Source organism: Tripterygium wilfordii, chromosome 7 (genome assembly GCF_013401445.1).
Source record: "Tripterygium wilfordii isolate XIE 37 chromosome 7, ASM1340144v1, whole genome shotgun sequence".
In the NCBI taxonomy this organism is placed as follows: domain Eukaryota; kingdom Viridiplantae; phylum Streptophyta; class Magnoliopsida; order Celastrales; family Celastraceae; genus Tripterygium; species Tripterygium wilfordii.
The window spans coordinates 6,202,011-6,225,446 of NC_052238.1; the positions used below are offsets into that span (position 1 = coordinate 6,202,011).

Genomic DNA, 23,436 nt, shown 5'->3' on the forward strand with positions numbered 1-23,436 from the left:
TTTCGTGTGAGGGAGTTCTTGGTAATTTGGTATCAATGAAAACCCACCCAAGTTAGCCCACTGTAAAATTATTGGTAGGTGATAAAATATTATAAAATTTATGGTTATCTATTGTTCCAATGTGAATGGGTGTCAGGTGGTTTAGTTGACACTCATGACTGATGTATGTAGTATCTCATAAAGGTCTCGAGTTCGTTCTTTTATTTTGTTTTTTAATTACTTAACAATGCATCGATTCATCTTTATTCTTATTCTTTCTTTGTTCAAAGGTCCTAGTCAATCCCTAACTGATCGAAAAGGAACTTATTTTAACATCGATCTTATTCATCGTGATTCACCACTATCCCCATTTTACGATCCGTCTATCACTCAGTCTGAACGTATGAAAAAGGCCACACTACATTCCCTTAATAGAGCCAACTTCTTTCACTCATCTATGCATATCAATGGTAAAAGAGTTATGTCACCACTCATTGAAATTGAAGGTGAATATATCATGAAGATTTATATTGGTTACCCACCAATTGAATTTCTTGCTATTGCAGACACAAGAAATAACCTTATATGGACACAATGTGCTTCTTCTCATATAAATCACCACAGAAATGGAAAGTTCTTTAATCCGCTACAATCCACCACCTATGATGTCGTTCCTTATGGATCAGAATTTTGTGAGGCACTGCAAGAAAATTGGAGTGGGCTCTTAAATTCCTACAAATACAATGAAACTTATAGGGATGGTTCATATACAATAGGGATACCAGGTAATGACACAATCTACTTAACTAAAGCTAGCAATGAAGTAATTGATCTCCGTGGAGTAGTGTTTGGATGTAGTGAACAAAATTACTTACATGATGCTAATTTTGGTATTCGGTATTATTGGCCTTGGACCAGGGTTGTTATCGTTAATTTCTCAATTGAAAACCTCAATAGAACCTGTAGTACCCGGTTTTCGTCCGGCCCAAAAAAAATAAAATAATAATAATAAAAAAATTAAAAAAATTAAAAAATTAAAAAAAATACAATAATAATAATAATTCAAAAGCCCGTTCTGTAGCCCGTAATCTCACAAAAAATTCAAAGTCTGTTTCTTGGACCCATAAGCATGCAAAAAATCCTAAAGCCTATTTCTTGGACCATAAGCCCATAAAAATTCCAACCCAAGCCCAATATAACTAAACCCTAGAAAATATCTAAAAAATAGGACATTTAAATAAATAATAAACAAAAGAAAATTCTTAAGAGAGAAAGGTGGGATTTTGGGATTTTTTGAAATAAGGATAAGTTAAAAGGGGGAGTGGCAGCCACATAAAAAAAAAAAAAAGGAGGCGGCATAAAAAAAAAGAAGAGGAAAAAGGGTAAGAAAATCGTGTGAGAAAGGAGGGGGGGCACAAGAAAAAAGAAGAAGAAAAGGGATTAAGAGAGAAAGAAACCGTGAGAGATAAAGAAGGAAAAAACCAGAGAGGAACCAAGAGATAGAGGGGAGGTGAAATCGGCAGGGAGATCGGGAGAGAAAGACTTCACTAAGCACAGAATCAGAGAGAAATGGCTCACGGATTGAACTCAGTCGAAAACAGATAGCAAAGCCGCATAGAGAGACGGACGAACTCAGTCGTTACACAAAAAAAATCAGAAGGGAGGAGAGACGAAGTTGAGAAGAGAGGAAGGAGGTAATTTCTAGTTTGTATTTTTGTATTGCGGTTTACTGCTGTGGACTTCGCCCGACTTTTGATACATGAATTTCTGTTTGTATTTGAATCGATATAGTATTATTCTCTGCTTTCAATATATGGGTTGTATGTGGTCTGGGGGTATGATTGGTTTGCTTGCCGATGTTGAGTTTTGATATCTGATTTATGGCATTTGAGCTAGAGAGTCAATTTTGATGAAATTACAGAGTAGTACTTCACTCATGTATCAATGCAATCTGATCCTATTTCTTGTTGGTGTCTTAATGTTGATTGTACAATTATTGGGTTTCATATAGGGCAATAATCGGCACATGTAAGGCTGCTGTTTAAATCGGATTCGTCTGTTGGTTTATGCTTTGCTTTGTGTGGTTTGTGTTGACTGTGTGGTGCGTGCTGTTTGTGTTTGTGTGAGCAGAGTAATCTATGTGGACTGTATGGTATAAGAAGATGTATGTTGAGCTGGTTCACGATCCGTCAATCATATATTGTTTGCTGGTTGTTGGTTGCTGGTTGCTGGTTGCTGGCTGTAGATTATACTTGTGTTTGAATTGGTTTTGAGCTGATTCCATGGGCTGTGTGCTTAGGTGAGGCAAACTGAGGTATTCAAAGCCGAGACCCTAAGGTGTGGTGACTTCATGATGCACTGCATGTTTAATTATCCATAAGAGGGATATCTCACTTTGCTCACGTCTATCTACACAAGAAATTCCCGAATTTCTAGTTCTCTTCAGCACTTAAAAGGATACACGAATATGAAATTCAAGTGGAACAAAAGTGATATTTCAAAGGTTTCTATCCGGTATGAATAAAGAGTTACAATGTAATTCCAATTCGACAAAGGATTCTCACTAGTTTGTAACACTGATTCATTGATCAATGAATCTATTAAGAAACTGGTGTCTCACATCCTTACTTAGGCAATCACCTGCTTAATGCCAGGCACGACACCTAATGCCATACAAAGAAATAATACCTTTACAGGTGTCCTCTTCCATTTGAATCATTCTTTGGATCGAATTAAGTATGGGAATTCCATTGTTTTGCTTGCTGCTGGCTGGTGATGATTTATGATTGTGTTTGAGTCGATTTTTGTGCTAAGTTTGTTGTGAGGATTTCATGGTTTTATTTGCTATGTGATGGTTAATTCTTAACATGCTGGTTATGTTTGTATATGTCAAGTTGCTAGCATGTTGATTGATAATTTAATCTATGAATTTTCGATCCAAATTTGGTTTGAAATACCATGCTATGTACAGCTCAAAAATTGTGTTTGTGTGTGCTAATCTTTTAATATGGTTTTGGTTTGATAAAATTGTGTTTGTGTTTGTTTGGTTGGATGAGGACCGCGCTGGACTTTCGTTTGGGACCGGAGAATTCATTTGAAGATTGGACTGGGTTTGAGCCACACACGGGCTCTGTGGGCCACAATTTGTATTTTTAATATTTGTTACTTGTATATATTTTATCTTGTTTTTATATATCTTTGTAAAGGCAAATATGTAATAGGGTAGTGAAAATAATGGAAATGTAGTGTAGAGTAGTGTAATTTATATTTATGCATATTCTTAACATGATTAGTATGCATGTTTAGAGGTTTAGTTTTGCCAATCTATCAATTCAATAATCATGTCTTTACCAACTTTTCACATAAGCAAATTAATGGATACTACATTAAAGTTAATTAGGAGGAGGACTTGATGACATTTAGCTCCTGCCTAGACTTTAATTGTGTTATCCTTATTTAAACAAAATGTAAATGGTAATTTAACTTATTAGATACCTAAATTAAAGTTCATTAGGAGGAGGACTTGATGACATTCAGCTCCTGCTTAGGCTTTAATTATGTTATCTTTTCAAATTAAAGTGTCATTTGTACTTCTAAACACAATGATAAATTAATTTACTAGATACCTAAATTAAAGTTCATTAGGAGGAGGACTTGAAGACATTCAGCTCCTGCCTAGGCTTTAATTATGTTATCTCTTCAAATTAAGGTATCATTTGTACTCGAAAACATAATGGTAACTAAATTGAAGTTAATTAGGAGGAGGACTTGATGACATTCAGCTTTTGCCTATGCTTTAATTATGTTATCTTTTCAAATCAAAATATCATCTATATTGGACAAATAACTTTTCAAGAAAAAGCACATAGATCAATCTAGGTAACCTTTTAGGGAGTTGTGGGGTGCCTAACACCTTCCCCACACTCAATAGACCCCCTTACCCATTTTGTGGTTCGTAGACCATTTTTTTAGTGTCCAATTGCACTTAAATCAATTGGTGGCAACTCTAAATCATTTTTCATCCTTTCATCGCCGGTCCGCGTCGTGACCCCGGTTGCGACAGAACCCATATTTTCCTATTGCTTAGTTCCTAGATCATCATCAATTATGAATAAGTTGAGACTTGGAGTGGAAGCAAAAATTTATGGGACAGAAGTTGTTTCAACCCGACTTGTGCCTGACGATCCTTTTGAACACTACTGCATCAAGCTTGAAGGTATTAGCATCGGAGAAAATAGAACAAGTACAAAACTACTCCCAATTAATGTCATGATAGATTCCTGAACAGTTCTTACAATCTTACACACAAGCTTTTACAATGATCTCAAAGCTCTTGTAGAAAATGTGATTCATGATAGCCCAGTACTAAATCCACCGGAACAATATAATTTGTGCTATGATGTAGAATCCATAAACCTTGACGACATTCCAGAAATGATTTTCCATTTTACCAGTGCAGACCTTCGTCTAACATATGAAGATGCATTTACAACGTATGAAGATAGTTTGATTTGTATGAAAATAGTCCCAAATGATCATCTTTCCATTCTCAGGAGTTTGGCACAAGTGGACTTCCAAGTGGAAATTGACCTCCAAAATAGTCAAGTCTCCTTCGCTGAAGCAAATTGCAGCGCATTTTGATTTTAGCTTGCTTGTTATATCACTCGATGATTATCCATAAATATATATATATATAGATGTAAGCTGGTATCATGCTACTACTTTTTCTGAATCTCATATATGTACCTGAGAATCATTGAGCGATATAACAAGTGGAGGGAGTTGAATGCAGTAGCGGACTCTCTTGCAAAACAAGGTGTGTCCAGGAAAGATCTTTTCATTGCTGGGCTTGGTGACAATGATCCTCCAACTGGGATGGAAGTTGCTTTTTCCCTGCCTCCCTATGGTTGTTAGTTCTGGTTTGCTGGAGGGAGGTGGTTTTCAGGTGTGTTTTCCCAACTGTTGTTTTTGGCTTAGGCTTGTTTTGGTTGTAACAACATGAATAATATTCAGTCACAGTAAAAGGTCGGCCCCATTAGCCGACCCTACCCCACAATCACCTCTCAAAGTCAAAGATACTCTTTTATCTTGTCTTACTTTGATATATGACGCTCTTTGCAATGTGACAGACTCACCGTTATCTCTTTCTAACAGTTCTATCACTCAATATGAACTCGTAAGAAAGGCCGCAGCGCGTTTACATAGTCGAGCTACCTTTTTCCACTCATCTATCAATAATAAGAAACTTCTCTCGTTACTTACACTAATTGAAGCAGAATATGTCATGAAGATTTATGCCGACTCTCCACCAATTGAAGTCCTTGCTATTGTAGACACGGGAAGTACTCATGTATGGATACAATGCTCTTCTGATCATAATTACAACCGTAGAGACACAAATTTCTTCAATGCATCAAGTTCCTCCACCTATATATGAAAGCGTGCTTTACGTCACAAAATTCTGCAAGAACCTGTGAGAAAAGAAGAATGGATACTTAAATCGTTACGAATACAAACATTCTTATTGGGATGATTAATATACATCGGGAGTCTTGAGTAACGATACCTTCTGCATAAATTCCTCCAATGATGAATAAATTGAACCCAAATTCTCATAGGTTTACTTCCTCGATCATCAACAACCACTAGTAAGCTTAGATTCGGAACAGGAGCAATGATTTCTGGAACAAGAATTGTTTCAACACAACTTGTACTCCAATATCCTCCTTAACACTATTACCTTAGTCTGGAAAGGATCAGCATTAAGAATAAGATGACTAACATAAGCCAAAGCACGAGCCAAAATTCAGCAAATAGCCAAATATCATGATAGATTCTCAAACACCCCTTATAGTGTTGCATTCTCTTGGGTCTATTGTCCAACAAGTTTTTGCCGGCAATCCAATAGAAAACCCCCTAAAGCCATATGAATTGTGCTTTAAAATGCATCTAGATGACCTCCCAGAAATAGTATTTCATTTTCCAAGTGCAAGCCTTCATTTACAACCCAAAAATATATTTGTAAGATTTCTTAATGTTGTTTGTATGGTAATAGTCTCAAGTGATTTTCTTTCGGTTTTCGAGAGTATGGCACAACTGAATTTGCAGGTGGAGTTCGACCTCCAGAATAAGCTAGTCTCTTTTGCTGAAGCAGATTGCACCTCACTTTGAATGTTTGTTGGGTTCATCAAAATGCAACAAAGTATCCAAGAATTTTCCACCCTCTTAAATGGTACCTGAAAGACCAGAGGTAGACCTTGAGAGACCACAAGCATTGTGAAGTCAGAAAAACATTTAAAAAAAAAAAAAAAGCCTTCGGATATGAAAGAGTGAAAACAAGGGAATTGTGAAGTTGAATTATACAAAAGCCGAAGCAAGAAATGTGTATTTCATGTTTTTTGCAGAAGAAACAAAGACATTATAAGGCGATTATGGCTTTGCACTACCCATTCAATAATGCCAGTAATAGCATCCACTGCCATAAACATAAAAGGAGTGAACTACATTGCTTTTTGAAAAATATCATCGATCAAGCGGGCTTAGGCAAATCCAGAAACACTAAAGGACTGGACTACATTGCTTTTTGAAAAAATATCATGTATTAAGCAGGTTTAGGCAAATCCAGAAACAGGTAGGTTTTTGTTGCTGGATATTGAGCATTGTTGTAGGACATGCATCATGTTCTCTTCATTTAGGTTTTTGCTTGTAGTTGTAGGACATACTTCATTTCTTGCCCTGTCTTCAAACCAAGTATTCTAAGTTCTAACTCAAATCACTACCAAGTTCTTCATTTGGAGTCTCAAGGCAGAACCATGTGATTCTTCAATACCCCACCAATCCCAAATCTCTCTTCGCCACTTATTCTCTGCTCTCTTCATTTATTCAAATCCATACCTAATATAGTTTGTCTCAAGAGTGTCTGCAATCTAAAGGACATATGCCTCTGCATCAATAATCTGGTCCACTCTTTCATTTCCAATCTTTAGCTGGTCCTGCATTGGCTTCTATTGAAACAGGTAGGGAATACTGTTTGTCAACCAAACTGGCAGAGGTACTATTTTTCAGCCCCAGATTTCTATTAATAGTTTGAAAGACAAACCCATGTGAGAGTTTATTGACCTCCTATGTCCTAATGACCCAGCGGCCAATAAATCCAAATTCAACAAGATTTTTCACATTCATCCCTTCTATCTATATATACACCCATAAACTTGGTTCACTGCCAACAAAATTTCTCACATCTCTACATTAGCATCTTTGCTTTGAACAACAAATACTCAGAAAGTTAAACTTTTCTTGGATCCTTACTAAAGGGGAATCAAAAGGAAATCATGGGTATTCGTTTTCCTACAATTCTTACCAAGCAAATTCTGCGGCGATCTTCAACATCTATGGATGTGCCCAAAGGATTCTTAGCAGTATATGTGGGGGAGACTGAGAAGAAGAGATTTGTGGTTCCAGTATCCTATCTCAACGAGCCTTCCTTCCAGGAATTGCTCACTAAAGCTGAAGAAGAATTTGGTTTTGATCATCCAATGGGTGGTTTGACAATTCCCTGTAGAGAAGACATTTTCGTTTGTGTTACTTCTCAAATAAACAGATCATGAAAGCATGAAAATTAATCTCTAGAGACAATTTTTTATAGAAGGAAGTAAATGTAAATGATTTTTTTCCTCTTCGAGCAGATGAGGTTTTTTCCATTAAGAAGTTATTTTGTACAATGTTCCACATTGGAAGTAAAACTTCTTTTTTCCTTTGACAATTTCAGTTCTCTCAATTTCTTTCCCCTGAATATTCTCAACTAGATTAGACTTTCAGGGCATTGATTCTAAAACATTTGTATAACCTAAAATTGGCCGAAATGATAAAGAACTCCTAGTCATGCAGGGAAAATTACCATAAATCCTTAACTCAATATTGAGTATTAAACCAGTAATTCCATCCACCAAGACCCAGCCGTTATAGCCAATCGTAGTCATAATTATAGTTACTTATATCCTCGGCTACAGCCACCATTGCGTTAGCTACCATTATGAGAAGATGTTGAATGGTGCCTAAAAAAGAGCTTATTCATTAAAAGGGATGTAAAGTAAGGACTATGGTACTAATTCTTGTCGGCTACATTCAGATGAGATGCCATCAAATTCTTCCTCTAGCTTTTTTACTATTTTCCTATTCCCACTCAGCTAGGTATCATACCTACAACTTTCATCTGGGTTGTTATGCGGCTTATGCCTACCATTAAAAGCATACTTTAAATTACTTGTCTCAACCATGTTCAAAATCCAATGGTCAGTGAGGTTTGCCTCTATAAATATTCGGTATCCAACCATGCCCAAAATCTTTACCAGTCATTTACTGGTTTTACTTTGGAATTAGTAGGGAATCCTTGTTTGTCGACAGACAGACACAGACAGTTTGAGTTTTCAACCTCATATTCTCTGTTAACTATTTTGGAAGACAGAAACATGTGATTGATACTCATAACTCATATTGGCCTATTGAGCAGAGGTCAGCCATTTGAATAAATCCAGTTGGGGTCCCAAATTGCTTGTCCTCTTGGAAGTGTTTGGTGATATTGTGTTCAAACAAGTTTCCTAGCTCAATCACTACTAAGAGTTTGAAGGCAGAACCATGTGATCCTTGAGTTGCTTACGCCCCTATGACTATGAAACCTCACATGCCCAACTACCAAGGCCTTTGGAAACAAGTCAATAAGTCTCCATCAACATTTTGTCTGTGCAGTCTTCAAGTATTTGAAAGTATACCTAAAAGAGTTGTCTCAAGAGTGTCTACAATTCAAAGGTCACATAGCTCTGCATCCACATGGCCCATTGTTTGGTTTTCAATCTTTAGCTGGTCCTGAATTTGCTTCTGTTGAAATTGTAGGGGATAGTGTTTGCCAACCAAACTGAGTAACTGACAAGGTAATATTTTTTGGCCCCAGCTTTCTGTTTTAGTTTGAAGGAAAGGCCATGTGATACTGTATCAATCTATGTCCTAATGAGAAGGTCACAGCAGCAGATGATTTTTGGTCACTCAATCCAAATTTAAGAAGATTTGCTACATTGAACCATTCATCTATATATACACCAAAGTACTTGGTTCTCAACCAACATAAATTTTCACAATCTCTCTATTAATATCTTTTCCTTGAACACTAAACAGTCAAAAAGTTATTGTCTTGACTTCTTCTCTCAAGAAACCCAAAAGAAATCATGGGTATTCGATTTCCTACCATTCTGGCTAAGAAAATTCTGAGGCGATCTTCGACATCTATAGATGTATCCAAAGGGTTCTTAGCAGTATATGTTGGGGAGACTGAGAAGAAGAGATTTGTGGTACCTGTATCGTATATCAACCAGCCTTCATTCCAGGAGTTGCTAAGCAAAGCTGAAGAAGAGTTCGGTTTTGATCATCCAATGGGTGGTTTGACAATTCCCTGTGGAGAAGACACTTTCATTAGTGTTACTTCCCGGATAAACAGATTATGAAGTTATCAAAACAAAGCTTCATAGACAATTTTGTATAGCAGGCAGTTCATGTAAATTGTAATTCTCGTTAAGCAGATGAGATTTTTCTCGTGCGAAGGAATTTTCTATAACATCCCGTATATCAAGAGTAAACCTTGCTTTTCCTCTCATAACTAGTTCCATGCTCGCGCTTCGCGCGGTCCATAATTAATTTGAAAAATGTAGATTTTTGATAATTTTTCGATACTTTGTTATCATGATAAACAACAGAGCTTGAATTATAAAAAATGGAGATAATTGTGAGATGAACCTTTTAAAAAATTTTAAAAGGTTTTAAAAGGTTTTTAAAAGTAACAAAGTTTGAAGTGCAATTCACTTCACAAATATTTTAATTATAATGCGACTACATTCAGTAGCAAGATAATAACATTGATAAATATAACATCACATTATTGAATTGAATTGTAACATATGGTTGATCACATGAGACGAAAAAGACATGATGATTGAAAGCGTTTTTTAATACAACTTCAATTTAATTTAATTTAATTTTTTTACATGTGGCAAGAGTTTGATCCATACAGAAGCAAATGTGGCAGCTTCTAAAGCACTTTAGTATTTTGTAATACACTTATCTTAATTATATGATTATGATTATGATTGTTGAATTGCTTAGCCGTAACTTTTCATTATTTTACTTTTTTAATTATTTTTTGTTGTTCCTATTAGTATTTATGCACATTTAATTGGTGTTTGACCGTTACTTTTCATTATTTTACATCTTTTATCACTTTTTGTTGTTCCTAAAGTATTTATGGACATTTAATTGGTTATCATTGAAATAACATTGATTTTCCAATAATTAACATCTTTAATATTTTGTTTATTTAATTTTTTAACATCTTTAATATTATGTTTATTTAATTTTTGGTGGGTCTTTATTATTAGTATTGATGGTTTTCCTATAATTAAGGGGAAGTTTTTTACCCCTCTTTTAGCTATTCTCCACAATTCAAGGGGAGGCATCCTTGAGACCTCCATTATATATATATATAAACTAGTTGCATGCTCGCGCTTCGCGCGATACATAATTAATTTAAAAAATAAATATTTTTGATAATTTTTCGATACTTTAATACCATAATGAATAACAAATCTTGAATTATAGAAAATGAAAATAATTATGAAATGAACAAATAACTACAATACATTTTTCTCAATATGTTAATAAATAATTTTCTAAGAATGAACGAAAAATTTGATGCATAAAGAAAAAATATGCTCAGAGTTTAACAATTATTTTTTACGTTGGTTTTTTTAACAAAGTTGTAAAATAACTAAAAACATCTCATAAATTATAAATTCTATAGAAAATATAACGCACCTTCTTTATCTCCTAATTTTTACATCTCATTTATTATTGCTTTTTATGTCAGCAAGGCACAATTTTTCATACTATGTCAATAAGCATATATAATATATAATTTGTTGTACTATGTATCTCACATTTGATTAAATTCTTCATTTGTATGATCATCCACTAAGGGATTATCTTATACGGGATCATTGGGATCATCCTCTACGAAATCTTCTAAAAATGCATCCTAAACTGGATCTTTGCCATCATCATTGGTTGTTGTTTGACAACTAATTCCATGATTTGTAACTAATTCCATGATTTGTAGGGACATATCGTTAGGAATTTTGTTGAAATTGTTCATTTTTCCCATGAAGTTTTTGTAGTATGTCTTAGAACTTTATTGTGATATTATATGTTTTTGTGTGTTATTTTAAATTTATATTGTGAATATGTTTCATTTAAGCTTTTATCTTTTTTGTTTTTATATGCAATTAATAGGTGATAATTGATATGACTATTTGTTGTATTATTAAATATCATTTTAAAATTATTTGTATATTATTAATTGTATGTGCTTGTGGGTCTTAAAGTTATTTAATATATTTAATTTTTTCTTTTGTTTTTTGTGTAGGTTCTTTTAGAGGCATCCACGTGGCACTAAGGAGAAGCCTTTTGGATCCTCCATTATATATATATATAGATTGATTGATTGATGATGATAAATTGATGACTCAATTGCTTTCTCCTACGCTTATTCTCATCTAGATTACACTTGCACTACGTTAACTCTGATTTAAAACAATGAAATATCTAATTCTATAGATTAGAACAATAGAATAGCTAAATTCGTTCTTTAAAATCAGCGGAATAAATAAATTATTTGATTAAAATCAATGGGTTGGCCACATCAACAAGCGACTTATGCACAACCAACTAACAATTATCGACATAAGAAAACTTGGTGAAAATCCAAATCAAACTCGGCTTCATAATTTGTTTTACCAATGAAAGACAAATCAGGGGAAGCTCAGTGACAGCAACTTTGTCATACTCAAGCAGACACCAATGCGATATGTACATAGAAGATATATGAAAAATGAAATAGGAAGGAACAAGAAGGGGAGAATAAACGGCATAAAATAAGGCACTGCTACTTACGATCACGCAAGATTCCAAGTCCAAATACAGTAGCCTTGGACTTCTTTCTGCAAGCAGTGCCAATACGGCATCATTAATCACTGGTCTTTGAGCTTGCAAACCCTAAATTTTTCAACAAAAACTAGGATTAGAAACATACGTACATGATTAATAGAACACAACTCATAAGCCCATGACTCAAAAACCAGTACATATATCCAATATGATCCCAAACAATCTCCAAATAAATTTGAGCTTCCACTGCAAGAAATAATTTGTGGAAAAACTACATGTATCCCAGGAATCAAGGCTCGATCGAGACAACATAAATAATATTCAGAGTCTTACATCTTCTTTGCGTGTTAGAATTGATTAGAAATAGATAACTTCCACTTAATAAGATTAAGCATCACGATCTGTACGTGTTATATATACCACATACAACTTATATGACATTTCATTCCTTCTTCTCTTTGGCTTTTCAGTCACTTTACAATAAATCAATTGATCTTTATTCTTTTATCAGCTCGTTCAATGTTTTGATTCAATCTCTAGCTGAAGGCAAAGGAAATCGTTTCAGCATCTCGATCTTATTCATCTAGATTCACCGTTATCCCCACTTTATAATAGTTCTACTACTAAATCCGAACTCTTAAGAAAGGCCGCGTCGTCTTCATTTAGACGAGCTCCTTTCTTCCACTCATCTCTTCATTACTCACTCTAATTAGAGCAGAAATATATGTCATGAAGATTTATGTTGGCTCTCCGCCAAGTGAAGTCCTTACCATTGCAAACACGGGAAGCAATCTTGTATCTGTATGGATCATACTTCATTGGGGTATTGCCTTGTAGGACATACTTCATTTATTGCCTTGTGTTCAAACCATGTATTCCAACTCAAATCACTACCAAGTTCCTGAAGGGCAGGACCATGTGATTCTTCAATACACCGCCATTCCCAAATCTCTCTTCGCCACTTATTCTCTGCTCTCTTCATTTATTCAAATCCATACCTAATATAGTTTGTCTCAAGAGTGTCTGCAATCCAAAGGTCATATGGATCTGCATCAATAATATGGTCCATTCTTTCATTTTCAATCCTTAGCTGGTCCTGCATTGGCTTTTATTGAAACAATGTAGGGAATAGTACTGTTTGTCAACCAAACTAACATAGGTACTATTTTTCAGCTCCAGATTTCTGTTAATAGTTTGAAAGACAAAGCCATGTGAGACTTTATTGACCTGCTATGTCCTAAGAACCCAGTAGCCAATAAATCCAAATTCAACGAGATTTTCCACATTCATCCCTTCCATCTATATATACACCCATAAACTTGGTTCACTCCCAACAAAATTTCTCACATCTCTACATTAATTAGCATCTTTGCTTTGAACAAAAAATACTCAGAAAGTTCACTTTTCTTGGATCCTTACCAAAGGGAAACCAAAAGGAAATCATGGGTATTCGTTTTCCTTCAGTTCTTACCAAGCAAATTCTACGGCGATCTTCAACATCTATGGATGTGCCCAGAGGATTCTTAGCAGTATATGTGGGGGAGACTGAGAAGAAGAGATTTGTGGTTCCAGTATCCTATCTCAACGAGCCTTCCTTCCAGGAATTGCTTAGTAAAGCTGAAGAAGAATTTGGTTTTGATCATCCAATGGGTGGTTTGACGATTCCCTGTAGAGAAGACATTTTCATTTGTGTTACTTCTCTAATAAACAGATCATGAAAGCATGAAAATTAATCTCTAGAGACAATTTTGTATAGCAGGAAGTAAATGTAAATGATTTTTTTCCTCTTTGAGCAGATGAGGTTTTTCCCATTAAGAAGTTATTTTGTACAATGTTCCACATTGGAAGTGAAACTTGTTTTTTCCTATGACAATGTCAGTTGCTCTCAATTTATTTTTCCCCTCAATATTCGAAACAATATTAGACTTGCAGGGCATTGATTCTGAAGCAGTTGTAATTTAACCTAAAATTGGCCAAAATGATAAAGAACACCTTCTAGTCATGCAGGGAAGATTACGATAAATCCTTTAAGAAAATCCTCAAAAACTAAATATTGAGCAATAAACAAGTAACTCCATCCACCAAGACCCAGCCATTATAGCCAATCCTAGCCATAATTATAATTACTGAGATCCTCGGCTACAGCCACCATTGCGTTAGCTACCATTATGAGAAGATTTTGAATGCTGCCTAGGAAAAAGCTTACTCCTTGAAGGGATATATCAATCTGTGTAATCATCTTCTACCGATGCTGAATTCATGCTGCCTACTTTGTCAATACACAATAAGAACAGCCCTCAGTCACTACTCCTTTAACAGACCCATACCGACATTAAAATGCCTAGATATAATTAGTTATGTCTTATATCTCCCTAAATCTCCACTTGTCCCTCAAAATCCAAGGGTTTGGTACAGTTGCATAATCCTTGCAGTATTCTTGTTAGACAAAGATTCATTCGGAATTGCTTTTTAGTACATGCCTCCGCTTAGCCCTTGCAGTTTCCAACGGATTTTGAAATGGTTAAATTCTACGTACACCATAAAGAACTCCTCGTATGCATGTAGAGAACATTGCTATAAATCCTTTATGAAACTCATTAAAATATTCATATTGAGCTCTAAACCACTAATTGCATCTACTAATCCCTGTTAAGGGCAGTGCAAGTCATAATTGAAGTTATTTTGAGCCAGGTCGACAACCACTATTAAATTAGCAACCAAAATGAGAAAATGTTGAATGGTGCCTACTAGAGTTTGCATATTGAAATCATTGAAGAGGTAGGACTATTGTAGTAATTTTTGTCGGCTACATTAAAAATGAGATTCCATCAAATTCTACCTCTAGTTCTTTTCTTCTTCGTTTCCCTTACTCAGTTGGGGTTTGTAGGGAACCTTTGTTTGTCAACAAACAGATATAAATTGATTTTTCAACCACATATTCTCTGCCAACTAGTTTGGAAGACAGAACCATGTGATACTAATAGTCATAGACATAACCATGTGATACTCATATTTTGCCTGTTGAGCATGTCCCAGCAAATGATCCTTCGCCACTCCATCCACATTCAAGAAGATAATACTATATACCAGTTCATCTATATATATATAGGATACACATAGTTGGTTTACAAACTAAGCCAAGTCTTCGCATTCTCAATTGAAAGCTTTATTCAAACCATCCCCTATCGTAGTTCTTTTTCATCTACAAAGATATACAAAGAAAGAGAAATGGGTTTCCGGCTACCTGGTGTTCTTGCTAAGCAGATTCTTCTACGACGGTCTTCCACATCTATGGATGTACCAAAAGGGTTCCTAGCTATATATGTTGGGTCAGAGACACAGAAGAAGAGATTTGTGGTTCCAGTATCCTATTTGAAGCATCCTTCATTTCAAGATTTGCTAAGTAAATCTGAAGAAGAATTTGGTTATGATCATCCAATGGGTGGTTTGACAATTCCTTGCACAGAAGACATTTTCATGGATGTCACTTCTCGCTTAAGCATATTGTAGAGGCTCTTAAGCTTAACTTCATGACAACACACAATTTTATATAGCAATAATTGCCATTTTAGAGATGTAGATTTGTGTAACATAACAAGTATAAACAGAAATTAGTAGCTTGTTGTATTTTCCTCTCAGAATTAAATTTATGCTTCAAGTGTCAAAAAGTCACTCTTAGAAAGAAATTGGATTTACATATCAAGAAACCAGACTGACCAATTTCAACCTTAAATCACCGATCGTCTGATTACAATCACGAGACAAAGCTAACAACCCAATCAATGATAATTCTCTTTCGGACCCGTATAGCATTATTCATTGCAATCTCCTTATCAAGCACAGACAATGCAATTGGTAATCAATATATTTAACCTAAAACAAACAAAAATTACTAAACAACCAAGACAATTTGTGATCATTATAGAGAGTGGAAACAAACCTTGCGGTCCCCTCCATCGAAGCAAGCTTTCACGAGTGATATCCATTCCCATGAATCCACCATTAACAACTTCTACAAGTGACAAACTATTCGTTCTATGAATGGGGTAGTGTGATTGATTGCTCATAATTTATGAAGTATATTGTTTTCCATGTAATTGAAGTTTGAGAAATTTTATGTGTACACCACTAAATTTTTACTATCCTTAGATGGAAATTTCTCAATAAAAGATCAACCAATAAAAGACGAACCACATTAGACGACCCCAAACCACAATGACCCCCCTTAGAGATACTCTTTTTTACAAGAGCTTAGGACCCTTTTTTACTTCTCCTTAAAAGGTGACGAAGTTGCATTGTTGATTCTAAAATCTTGCATGAATGGGGATTTCAATCCTCAAGTTTCATGCTACAGGCTTGAAAGTTGTGAATTGGTATAGTCCAGTGGAAGGGCGGTTCAAGTTAAGGGTGTGTTTAAGTTGGTAGTCCAAGGGATACGGAGAAAGTGGAGAAGTCAGTAAAGATTAAGTCCGTTTAGTTTGTTTTCTGTTTTCTTGTTTTCATTTCATTTCATGTTTTTGTTTTCCATTTCTATTTTGTATTTTTTTTTTCTAAATAACAAAAAGTGTGTTTGAAAAATACTAAAAAATTATTTTCTAAAATTTAAAATAGAAAAAACACACTTGATTTATAAATAAGAAAACCACCATTAAATTCTCCTTGGTCTCTTGATTACTCAGACTATCCACAGCAGAAACTCTTAACAAAAACTCTAAATTTACAGTAAAATTATACTTTTCACAAATTTACAGTTTCTTAAACAGTACCACCACGCAGCAGAGACTCTAAATCATATCCTAAATCATTTAAATATTCTTTTATACAATCAATTTTATTATTTAAAATCATTTCTTTTTTTAGCTATCATAACAAAAAATCTACCACATTTTGATAATAAATCAATTAACATTGATATTTTAATTTTATATATTATACTTTTATTTCTGAAATTATTTTATTTATGATATACTACTTCATCGATATTTAGTAGTGATTAATGAATTTAATATGTAATTGGTTGAAAACATTAAATAAGCAATGTATAAAAAAATTAATAGTGTGTGCTGCAAAAGCTTGAAATTTTAAAAGAATAAAAAATATTTTATTAGGACATTCTTGACGGACAATGATATCCAGTGGAGGACTTGTTATTGTGTGGTCTATGTGGGCCCTTGAAATATTTTAATGAAAACAATTCGCATGAGTTTGCTACAGTTGAACGTAAGATGTGGCGTTGAACTGTAGCAAACAAGGGATTTACAGTTTCATTTGGAGTCTTTAACGTGGGGTTCTTTTGCACAAAATGATGACAATGAAACTCTAAATGTCCAGTCCAGTTTCACTATACAGTCATTGATGTGGATAGCCTCAAACCCCAAACTCTATTCTCACCCCCATCAATCCTAGGCAAAAATACAAATCGTCCCTAAACTATACCTCAAGTTTCAATTTTGTCCCTAATCTTTTTTTGGTCTTAAAATCGTCCTTGAACTATCCAAAAGTTTCCCGTTTGTACTCAAATCATTCCGGCAACAGAAAAACATACGTGGCAGATTTTTTACAACTAGCAAAGCCATTTGAACTTTTGTTACACGCTGGCTTTCAAGTAAGCATTAGGTCCATAAGATAAAACCCTAGCTCAAATTTGCGAATTGTGTTCTCCTCTCTTGCTCTCCATTAGACCTAGGTCAAAATCGTTCCAAGGAAGGCGCACGAGCTGCAATCACTATTCATCTCCCAAATCTTATCAATACCTCTCTCAGGTATGTGTTTGCCATTGTGAAATAGGTTGTAGCTTTTGATTTTGATGTTGTTGTCTTGTGGGTTGCAATTTTGACAACCATTGACGAAATTGCAAACCCATTTTAGGGTTTTTTCTGCCATTGATTTCAAAATGATAGTTTAAGGACAAAACGTTGTGATTTAACAAAGTTTGTCAATTGAGATTATTCTAGTATGCCAACTAGGCGCCACGTTGATTTTTTCCGGCATCAATCAGATTTGAGAGACAAAAATAGGTACTTTTGGATAGTTCAAGGACGATTTTAAAACCAAAAAAAAAATTAGGGACGAAATTGAACTCTGGTGTATAGTTCAAGGACGAAATGTGTATTTTTGCCTCAATCCTAACAAAATACTCATCTCTCGAATAACTAATTGGCCCAAAAAGGTACATGAATGTTAAGTTGATAAGCAAAGTTTTCATCTTCATGAAAGCTCTGATGAGGATTATGAGATTAAACCAGTCTTATGAGTGAAAATGTATCAGTTGCAGAGAAGCTTACCATAAGTTGAGAAAGCACATGGGATGTGAGTATCTCCAAAGAAGGTGGACTCATTAGAGATTCTAATGGTTTTTTCATGGCTACCTTTAGCTCTTCTGATTCACATGGAACTAATAAATTCGCTGAGTTGCATGCCAATCATGATGGTTTAATTAAGGCTTTGGGTGGATATGGGTATTCTCGCAAAAGTTGACATTGAAGGAGACTCAATGGTGATTATTCAATGTGTTGTAATCCTGAACTTGTACTCAATGACGGCTAGCTATGGCTTTATTGGAATGAAATCATGCGGCTTATTGAAAAATTTTATGCATTTAATTTACAATGCATGACGATAGTTTGATTTGTATGTATGCTATTAAAAGTCTCAAATGATCATCTTTCCATTCTCAACAGTTTGGCACAAGTGGACTTCCAAGTGGAAATTAAATCGACCTCCAAAATAACCAAGTCTCTTTCGCTGAAGCAAATTGCAACGCATTTGTATTGTAGCTTACTTGAATTGGCAAAAACAAAATATTTCAGGATATATATATATAGATACAACCTGCTACCATGCACTACTTTTTTGAATCTCATATACAACAAGCGCAGTGTCTTGGCTATTTACTTGTATTCCAGGAATTAAGACTCGATCAACCACAACCCACAATGACCCCTCAGAGATACTCTTTTTATCTTGTCTTACATTGCTAGATGATGCACTTTGCGATGTGAAAACCGATTTGCTTACATAAGAAAACTCTTATGCCGTTTAATTAAGGAGGAAATTAAGGAGGATGTTAAGGAGGATATTAAGGAGGATATCAAGGAACATGTTAAGGAGGATATCAAGGAGGATATCAAGGAGAATATATTATTGATTCCATTACCTTAAATGCATGCATAAATTAGGCAATGTTTCTAGTTGTTTGCCATTGTTTAGGCTTGACTTAGTGCTTTCTTCTCCTATATATATCACTAACATAGATGTAAATGAACATACAATTTTCTCAACACCATACACAATTCTCTTTCTCTGTTTTCTATACATGGTATCGGAGCTTAGGCTTTCACCCTTCCTGTAAAACAACATCAACTGCAAATCATTATTCCACCTTGCCTCCGCACTCATGGCAAAGACCGACAACAATGACCCAGAAAAATCTGAGATAACCAAGATGCAAAACCATTGGCACGATGATCCAAGTGATCCTCTCTATCTTCACCACTCGGACCAACCTGGTCTTATCCTGGTGACCCAATCGCTGAATCAAGAGAACTATCCTCTTTGGAGTCATGCCATGCTCATGGCCCTTATTGCCAAGAACAAAGACGGTTTCATCGATGGAACCGTGACCAAACCTGTCACAGGATCCACGGCAGAGGTAAAGCAATGGACTCGTTGTGATCTTCTTGTCAAAGGATGGATCCTCAACACAGTAACCCCTGCAATCGGACAAAGCGTCATGTACAATGATAGTGCTCTTGCCGTCTGGAATGAACTAAAGGAACTACTCTCTACCACCAACAGTGTGTACCTTTTTCACATTGAGCAGGAAATCCATGATTGCTTGCAAGGCAACATGACCATTGGTGAATACTACACCAAGCTCAAAAGTCTCTGGGACAAACGAGATGCACTTTGTCCTCTACCACCTTGTAGTGGGGATATTGCCAAGACTCTACATCAATACCAACAGACACAACGTACCATCAAGTTCCTTATGGGACTCAATGAGGTTTATGCAGCAACACGTGGTCAAATTCTTCTCATGGATCCACTACCTCCTGCTAACAAAGTGTTCTCTCTTGTCAATCAAGACGAAAAACAACGAGTCATCTCCTCACAAGGTCTGGGTAAAGCACCAGAGGCAGCAGCTTTCACCGCTAGAGAAAGGTTCAATCATACAGGGAAAGCTCCTTTGTCCCACCTCTCCACTATCCGTTGCCATCGTTGCCACCTTACTGGTCACTCCACTGAAAACTGTCGGGCACACTTAAAATGTGACTACTGCGGACACAAAGGTCACACAATCGATATTTGCCGCAAGCTTAAGAGGGCCAACTCTCACGGTGATAAGAGTAATCATTTGAACACAAACTCTCATTCTCGTTCAAAGGCTTATCATGTAAGTTTTCAACCAGACAATACTGATAGCACACCACCTTCCTACAACCTCACGGCAGATCAATATCATGATCTCCTTGCTCTTATTGATCAAAACAAAGTAGGAAACATGGCTAGTCAAGTGAATGCGGCAACTACAATGAGCAACGTTTCAGGTAACACAGTTTGTGCAAACTCTCTTATTCCACATAAGGAATGGATTTTTGATACAGGTGCTACAGATCACATGGTCTGCTCATCCACTCTTATGACCACCAAGACACCAATTCGTAATCGTCATGTATACCTGCCCAATCATGCCATTGCTCCCATAACACATATAGGCACCATACGGTTTTCTGATAATCTTGTGCTCTATAATGTTTTATGTGTTCCATCATTCCGATTAAACTTAATTTCAGTAGCCAAATTAGCCAAAACATCCCTATGTTCTGCAATTTTTACTGATGTGTCTTGTATTGTTCAGGACCAACGATCGGGGGAGATGATTGGGATGGGAACTGAGCGCAATGGGCTTTATTACTTGGACGTTGCGAGGATATCTGGGTGTTATTCCGCCTCAACAATTACACCTTCCAACTCATCCCATTTATGGCACCAACGTTTAGGTCATTTATCTAACAAAAGCCTACGGGCCATATCTTTGTCTACCAAAAATATCCATTTTTGTTCAGTTGATGATTGTGCCATTTGTCCTCTTGCCAAACAAACTCGTAACTCTTTTCCATTGAGTTCTATTACTACGAAAGTTCCATTTGAATTAATTCATGTTGACATTTGGGGAGGATACCATATCCAATCACTCAATGGGGCAAAATACTTTCTTACAATTGTTGATGATTTTTCTCGTTGTACTTGGATTTATCTATTACATAGCAAATCCGATGCACGTGGATCTCTTCTTTCCTTCATAAACTATGTTGAAACACAGTTTTCTACTCGCGTCAAAGTCATTAGGAGTGACAATGGTCCTGAATTCTCCATGCATAATTTCTACTCTGAAAAAGGGATTATTGATAGTTATGATAATACCTATTGTTTTTGGTAGAAATATCCCCCTCTTAAGCTTTCTTTTGATAAATAATGAGTGTATTTATGTGTTGATTTGTATTTTGATAGGTTGATTGCGGTTTGGATGAAAAGCGACGGAAAAAGGGCTGAATTGAAGAAAATGTCCACCGACCTTCGTGTGTTCAAATAGTCATAACTTTCTGTCACGTTATTGGAATTGAGCGCAACAAAAGGCATTGGAAACTAGACATCTCAAGCTTTCCGTAGAATCTAAAATCATGCAAATCGGAGGTCATATGGAGAAGTTATGGTCATTTGAATCATGTGCCTAGGGGTAACGCGCCTAGGCGCACAAATTGTGCACGCCCAGGATCACTCCTGCACGCCCAGTCCAGAGAGTTGGACTTGAATTTTAAGTTGTGCACGCCTAGGCGTGAAAACAACGCGCCTAGGAGTGAAAAGCAATTTTCTGAGGTGTTTTAAGTCGCGATTTGTCCGAGCTACGGGAGACTTTAGACCTAGAACAGATTTCTGGAGAGCGAAAACAGAGGGGGAAGGTGATTCTTGGAGCTAGGAGGAGAGATTCTTCAACTCCACTTGAATCTACTCAACTCATTGGGTTTATTCATGCCTTTCTCATCTATTCTCTTGTGTTTTTCTCTCATTATGTGTAACTAAACCTCTTGTGCCAAGGCTAGGATGAAGCCTTGGGTTTGATGACTTTGTTTATGACTTGATTTACATACATATGAGTTGATTTGGGTATAAATCTTGTGTTTCTATATTTGATTGCAATTTCTTCATGCTTGTGGTGTTTGGCCAACACTTTAGGTTTTTGGATGAAATTGTTTGGAGAATTTGCTTAGACAATAATATGTCAAGTAGATTATGCTTCTTGAAACACTTGATTATGAATATGTCTCCCTTTAATTAGGTGACAATTTGTATGAATCCTAATCTCCATAGAACTTCATGAATTCCTATGCATGTTTAGACCAATAAGATGGCTAGAATGTACTTAGGAATATCCGACCTAGACCAATAAGATGGCTAGTAATCGATTTTAGGGAGATTTGGCTTAGGTGCGCTAAAACCGACTTAGGTACGGATTCGTTATGCCCGAATTAGCAAATATGTGTGTGAATTTGTGTCATTGCAAGTCATTTCCCAAGGGGGATTCCAAAGCCTTGGTGTTCAACTCATTTGCATTAGTTGCATCCCTATTCTAAGAAAATACCAAAAATACTTTGCTCTTTACTTGTCTTAGTTTAATTACCAACCCAAACAATCTTGAGTTGATCTTTACTTTGTTTGCATTGTACATACATACATACAAGTATACATTTGAATTAGACATAACTCCATCCCTGTGGATTCGACCCTTGCTTATCATTGTGCTGTAGTCGCCGACTAGTACACTTGCTAGTAAGGTTAATTTAGACCCAACAATTATGCATCAAACCACTTGTGTTTCCACCCCACAACAGAATGGAGTAGCCGAACGCAAGCACCGTCACCTTCTAAATGTTGCCCGCTCCTTACTTTTTCAAGCCAACCTTCCTAAATTTTTTTGGGGAGATTCCATCCTTACCGCTGCTTATCTCATCAATCGTACTCCCACTCCTGTTCTTAAAGTTAAAACTCCATACGAAATTCTCTTTCACAAAACACCTTCTTATGCACATTTACGTGTGTTTGGTTGTTTGTGTTTTGCCTCCACCCACCATACTCGTCCTACTAAATTTGATGCCCGTTCTATCCGTTGCCTATTCCTTGGATACCCATATGGTACCAAGGGATACCGCGTTTACAATCTCGAAACTGGTCAAATATTCATCTCTCGGGACGTTGTTTTTCATGAACAATTATTTCCCTACACTACTTCCGCTGCCACTCTTTCCCCTCCCCCCAATTTCACGTTGTTTCCCACTCCAATGGTCTCTATTGACCCATTACCGACACCTGCACCGAGTGCCATGCCCATTCCTTCAGACACACCTAACATTCCACCAAACACATCATTCCATAGTGACACCACTACCACACTTGACCCCATTATGTCTCCGC

General features: G+C 36.0%; 6 protein-coding genes across 6 annotated transcripts; all 6 read left to right on the plus strand.

Moving 5' to 3' along the window:
- The first annotated feature begins 226 nt into the window (after window positions 1–226).
- LOC120002531 (probable aspartic protease At2g35615) lies at window positions 227–4,620 on the plus strand. The gene is made up of 3 exons (XM_038851300.1): window positions 227–941; window positions 4,067–4,195; window positions 4,268–4,620. The coding sequence occupies exons 1-3, from the start codon at window positions 227–229 to the stop codon at window positions 4,618–4,620; spliced, it is 1,197 nt and encodes a 398-aa protein (XP_038707228.1).
- Window positions 4,621–6,520: 1,900 nt separating this feature from the next.
- Window positions 6,521–7,727, plus strand: LOC120002153 (auxin-induced protein 15A-like). Its single transcript, XM_038850760.1, has one exon. The coding sequence runs from the start codon at window positions 7,311–7,313 to the stop codon at window positions 7,584–7,586; it is 276 nt and encodes a 91-aa protein (XP_038706688.1). The 5' UTR covers window positions 6,521–7,310; the 3' UTR covers window positions 7,587–7,727.
- A 1,368-nt stretch (window positions 7,728–9,095) lies between these two features.
- Window positions 9,096–9,608, plus strand: LOC120002155 (auxin-responsive protein SAUR23-like). Its single transcript, XM_038850762.1, has one exon. It carries the CDS (start codon window positions 9,198–9,200, stop codon window positions 9,471–9,473), a length of 276 nt encoding a protein of 91 aa, XP_038706690.1. The 5' UTR covers window positions 9,096–9,197; the 3' UTR covers window positions 9,474–9,608.
- A 3,287-nt stretch (window positions 9,609–12,895) lies between these two features.
- LOC120002154 (auxin-induced protein 15A-like) lies at window positions 12,896–13,823 on the plus strand. The gene has a single exon (XM_038850761.1). The coding sequence runs from the start codon at window positions 13,407–13,409 to the stop codon at window positions 13,680–13,682; it is 276 nt and encodes a 91-aa protein (XP_038706689.1). The 5' UTR covers window positions 12,896–13,406; the 3' UTR covers window positions 13,683–13,823.
- Window positions 13,824–15,110: 1,287 nt separating this feature from the next.
- LOC120002152 (auxin-induced protein 15A-like) lies at window positions 15,111–15,535 on the plus strand. Its single transcript, XM_038850759.1, has one exon. The coding sequence runs from the start codon at window positions 15,193–15,195 to the stop codon at window positions 15,472–15,474; it is 282 nt and encodes a 93-aa protein (XP_038706687.1). The 5' UTR covers window positions 15,111–15,192; the 3' UTR covers window positions 15,475–15,535.
- Window positions 15,536–19,297: 3,762 nt separating this feature from the next.
- On the plus strand, window positions 19,298–21,340 carry LOC120002131. Its single transcript, XM_038850735.1, has 2 exons — window positions 19,298–20,513; window positions 20,825–21,340. Exons 1-2 carry the CDS (start codon window positions 19,361–19,363, stop codon window positions 20,860–20,862), a joined length of 1,191 nt encoding a protein of 396 aa, XP_038706663.1. The 5' UTR covers window positions 19,298–19,360; the 3' UTR covers window positions 20,863–21,340.
- Window positions 21,341–23,436: the final 2,096 nt, after the last annotated feature.